Source organism: Cynara cardunculus, assembly GCF_001531365.2.
Source record: "Cynara cardunculus var. scolymus isolate 2C chromosome LG 7, CcrdV1, whole genome shotgun sequence".
In the NCBI taxonomy this organism is placed as follows: domain Eukaryota; kingdom Viridiplantae; phylum Streptophyta; class Magnoliopsida; order Asterales; family Asteraceae; genus Cynara; species Cynara cardunculus.
In genome coordinates, this window is record NC_037534.1 from 6,036,596 (window position 1) to 6,041,958 (window position 5,363).

The 5,363-nt window shown below is 36.6% G+C and overlaps 1 protein-coding gene across 1 annotated transcript in view; it reads left to right on the top strand.

Annotated features, from left to right (window-relative positions):
• Positions 1-5,363, top strand: part of LOC112515726 (probable beta-D-xylosidase 6) — a 10,941-nt gene continuing 5,578 nt past the window's right edge. The window contains exons 1-5 of the mRNA XM_025122637.1: positions 1-804; positions 1,746-1,912; positions 2,023-2,120; positions 2,541-2,891; positions 3,486-3,902. Coding sequence (XP_024978405.1) covers positions 1-804; positions 1,746-1,912; positions 2,023-2,120; positions 2,541-2,891; positions 3,486-3,902 — 1,837 coding nt within the window. The remainder of the gene's footprint in view (positions 805-1,745; positions 1,913-2,022; positions 2,121-2,540; positions 2,892-3,485; positions 3,903-5,363) is intronic.

Genomic DNA, 5,363 nt, shown 5'->3' on the forward strand with positions numbered 1-5,363 from the left:
ATGCCCAGTCATCCCAACAACTCACCGCCACCGCCTCCGCCGATGTCCACCGCCACCACCATTCTCCTCTTCCTCCTCCTCACCTTAAATATCCCAAATTGTCAATCAATCTCACCGGAATCTCTCAAATTCCCATGTCAACATCCACACCACAACTCCTACCCATTCTGTAACACCACCCTCCCATTACCCATCAGAGCCCAATCCCTCCTCTCTCTTCTCACTCTCTCTGACAAGATCAAACGCCTCTCCAATAACGATACCGGAATCCCTCGCCTCGGCATTCCTCCTTACGAGTGGTGGTCGGAATCTCTCCACGGCATCGCCGTCAATGGCCCTGGTGTCTCCTTTGACGCCGGACTCATCCCGGCGGCAACAAGCTTCCCACAAGTCATTCTCACCACCGCCTCTTTTAATCGGACCTTATGGTTTTCTATTGCTTCGGCTATCGCCGTTGAGGCAAGGGCAATGTACAACGGAGGTCAGGCTGGGTTGACTTTCTGGGCTCCCACCATTAACGTTTTCAGAGATCCGAGGTGGGGGAGAGGGCAGGAGACACCCGGTGAGGATCCAATGGTGGCAGCCGCTTATGCGATTGAGTACGTGAGGGGGTTTCAAGGGGAGAAATCGAAGAACGATAGAACTGGAACTGAAAATAAGAAGAGGAATAGGCGGAGGAGGGTGTTGACCGGTGGTGGTGGTGGCGGTGATGATGAATTGATGGTGTCTGCTTGCTGTAAGCATTTCACTGCTTATGATTTGGAGAATTGGGGGGTTTACACCAGATATAACTTCAATGCTATTGTAAGAATACTTCTGCACTTAACTAATTAATCACCATATCTATTTCTAGATTCAAATTTGCTTCATTAAAGTTCGAATTTACATGATTTTGATGTTAATTTTAGTTCTGAAAATCAAGATCTGATTTTGGGTTCTATTTTTGGAGAAATTAAGATCAGACCGATATACATTTACATCTGTTTGATTGATTTAGGGTTCTATTCAGAACTGAAGAAGATTGAATGTATGTTTAGCAAAATTGATTCAAGAGTCATATTCTTTTTCCCATTAAGCCGTTAGGTCATCTGTCTGCATAAATTTATCAGTCTGAGCGACGAGAGACCGAGGGGTTTGAGGGAGGCGAAGAGAGAGGTTGGATTATTTTTGGGGCCTTTAGGTATTAATTTGTTTGAGGTGGCTTAATGTGGACAAGTGAGGGGTCTTGGCGTATTCCATATAGCCATTTTGGCTTAATGGCTTAAGGATTAAGCCGTAAAGTAAGACTCCTATATGGCTGGGTGAATAAGTTGACTTAACCATTAAGCTCATGCTCATTAAGTTGTAAGTAAACAACCCTTAGTTTTGAAAACTGAAAATCTGAGTAAAATTGAAAGGCAAAATGCATCGAAATGTAGCAAAGTTTGCTTTGTTCCTATTTAGTGTAACATTGATTTTTTCGTAACAAAGTTTCAAAATTTCCTATTTAATGTAACAAAGTTTCAAAAATTTCTGTTTAATATAACAAAGTTTACAAATTTCTTATTCTTACCCTCATCTTGTATATATATCGTCTACTTTGTCATAACCCTTTCGTAAAGGATTATCATGTCATCAAGCGTTGCAAGAATTAGCAGGTTAACGTTCAAAATAGGAAATCTTATAAACTAAACTTTTCTTGCATTTTGATGAAAATTGAATGGATTTGAGGAAGTTGTGAAGTTGAAAGTTGGGTATATATTCAGGTAACTGAGCAGGACCTGCAGGACACATATCATCCACCATTTAAGAGTTGTATCCAAGAGGGTAAAGCCAGCTGCTTAATGTGTTCATATAACGCAGTTAATGGAATACCCGCTTGTGCTGATCAAGATCTCTTACAAAAAGCTCGAACTGAATGGGGTTTCAAAGGGTTTGAACTTCATTACATTGCATCAAGTTTCAAACTTTCTATATATATATACACATATATAGAATTGACTCTAAAGATGAACAGAAATTCGGTTTAATTTATAACTACAGGTATGTCACTTCTGATTGTGATGCTGTGGCCACCATATACGAGTATCAAAATTACACTAAAAGCCCCGAGGATGCTGTGGCCATTGCTCTTAAAGCTGGTTATTATCTCCCTTCCCATTCCCGTTTTGTTAATGTTCTGCTTGGAAATATTAAGACCATGTTTGGCAACCATAAACTAGCTTATTTTTTGAGCTTATTGAAAAAGCCCTGATTGGTTAGCCATAAGCTAGCTTTTTGAAAGAAAAAAAAACTATTTCAAATAACGTTTCAACAAGTTTCAGGGGCTTTTTTCCTGCTTTTTTTTCAATTATGATCCTTATATTTTTCCAATTATTTTTTCAACATGTCCTTTTAGGTCATTTTACTTTGTCATCTAACTTATCTAACTGGTTTTTACCAAACATGACTAATTTTTCAGCTAGCTGATCAACCAACATCTAGCTTATCAGCCAACGACTAACTTATCAACTAGTTTACTATACATAGCCTAAATATTGACCATTAAAATCGTTGCGTAGGGACAGATATCAATTGTGGAACATACATGTTGAGACACACCAAGTCTGCAATCGACAAGGGGAAGGTGAAAGAAGAAGACATAGACAAAGCTCTTGTCAATTTATTTATGGTTCAACTTCGTCTTGGGCTATATGATGGCGACCCAATAACAGGGAAGTTTGGGAAATTGGGTCCTCGAGATGTATGCACTTCAGATCACAAGAATTTGGCCTTAGAAGCTGCGAGACAAGGCATGGTGCTTTTGAAGAACGATAACAAGTTCCTACCTTTGCAAAAGAATGTTGTTTCGTCGTTAGCTGTTATTGGTCCAATGGCAAATGCTACTAGCACATTGGGTGGAGGATATATAGGTTCGAAGTTCTCTAATTTCACACGTACTACATTAAATGCTAAATATCGATGATAGTTGTATATCTTGTTTTGGAGTAGATGGATTACGATTTTTAGAGAATCCACAATGGAGCTTTTTGGATAGCTTTTTGGCCATATAAGATGGTGAAAAAGCCACTTTTTGCTTGTAACTGCACAAGCTCTTAATAAGCTTGTTTTACTTTGCCGCTCCCCTTTTTTTAATAAAAAGCTTACCATTGTGGATGCTCTTCTTTGGGGAGCTTTATCCATTCATATATGAATAATTGCATACTTATGGTGAGGTTAACCTATTCATAAATGAATACTTATGTTGAGCTTAATTTATTCATATATGAATAAGTATGCTGAGCTAATACTTATGATGAGCTTAACCTATTTATATGAATACTATGATGAGCTTTACCTATTCATATATGAATACCTATGCTGAGCTTAAGCTATTCATATATGAATACTTATGATGAGATTAACCTAATCATATATGAATACTTATGATGCCATTTTAAAGCAATAGATTGGTTGAATAGTCATTTATGTATGTTGCTTACGATTTTATTATTTAAAACTTGTAGGAATTCCATGCAGTCCAACAAGCATAGTCGAAGGCCTCAAAAGATACGTCAAGAGAACAACTCATGCATCTGGTTGTCTCGATGTTTCTTGTACTTCCAATGGAGGATTTCTGGAAGCGGTGTCGATCTCCAAAAAAGCAGACTTTGTAATCATAGTTGCCGGTCTGGATTTGACTCAAGAAACCGAAGATCATGACAGGTTTAGTCTTCTTTTACCAGGTTATCAGATGGCCCTCATTACCACCATTGCTGCAACAAGTGAAAAACCAGTAGTTTTAGTTCTGACAGGTGGTGGCCCCCTTGACGTATCCTTCGCTCAAGGGGACCCACGAATTGCGAGCATTATCTGGGTTGGTTACCCTGGAGAAACCGGCGGCAGAGCGCTTGCGGAAATCATATTTGGAGATCACAATCCAGGTATGTAGCTTCTACTACATTTACATGTTTTACCTGATTACATTATCTGCTAGCACACCCTTGAATCGTTATTCTACCGGTTATATATTACCTATCTTAGGGTTTGTTTGTTAGCAGTTTAATGAGCTTAATAGTACTCACAGCTTATTTGGTCAGCTTTACATGACTGTTTGGTAGTGGCTTAGGGGCTGTTTAGTAAATACTGTATGACTGAGTGTAGAATAATAGACTCTGTATGATTTAGTGTTAGATAGAAAATGGTTGTTTGGGAACTGTTCTAAATCAACAGTGTGAATGACATAAAATTACCATTTTACTCCCAGTCTTGTGTTTAATGAAAATTAATGTCTAACAAAAGTTCCGAAGGAAATTTCTAAATGAAAAATAGAAAATAATTAACGGTCCAAGCCAATGTATGATATCATATCAATCTAAACAAGCATAAGAATTCTTTGTTCAAGTTTTGGCATAACAAAACATCACATGTTACTCAAGTTCAAACCCAATATGTTGAGTACAACATCTAGTTTGAAGCATTTAACACCAATTGATTTGCAATCTCATTACGCAAATTAACCATGTACTCATTGTCTTAGGGACCCTAAGGCGTTGCATCTATCTCTTCTTCCTTGCCTTCGTCAATTTGTTCTTGTATTTCATTGATGAACATGGGGTTATTGTCGTAATCCATGAATAATTGATCTTGCATATTGCATCTTCTTATAAAGTTGTGGATCGCAAAACAAGCAATTGCAATGTTTCTTTGTATTCGAAAAGGATAAGTGGTCAATTTTTCAAAAATGGGGATCTTGCTTTCAATACACGATGAGCACCTTGATAACATTTCTGAGTTGTGTGTGGGCATGATTGAATCTTTCTTTTTTGGTCAACGCACATCGACGTCGAAAATCAGCTAGCCAATATCTTGTATTGCGATGTGGAGTCAATAATCCACGAGTGTTGGCATATGCAGCATCACAAAGATAATATTTTTCTACATCTAACATGTAAGAAAAATTAATGTAAAGTAAAATGTATAAGAAATAAATTATATTTAATATCTATACTATCTTATTAAGCAAATTTAACAAAAGTCTTAAAGTCTTAAAATTCTAAATGACCAAGATACCCTTTATACTACTCTTTAGTCACTTTTTCACCCCCTCCTCTCCTCACATACACTCACCCTCTCACATTTTTTTTAAAATTACAATTTTAAATTTATACTTTATACCCATATAATTAATTAATTAATTTACTTTACGTCCTTTAGTTTTAAATGTTTCATTTTAAACATTTATCAAATTAACATACATAATCGTATATCAATTAAAACATGTTTAAAAAATACATTTTTATTGAATAGTTTTTGAGTCCAATATTGAATAGTTTTTGACTTAATTATATTATTATATATTATATATACTATGAAAAAATATTTTTAATATTTACGATTTATAC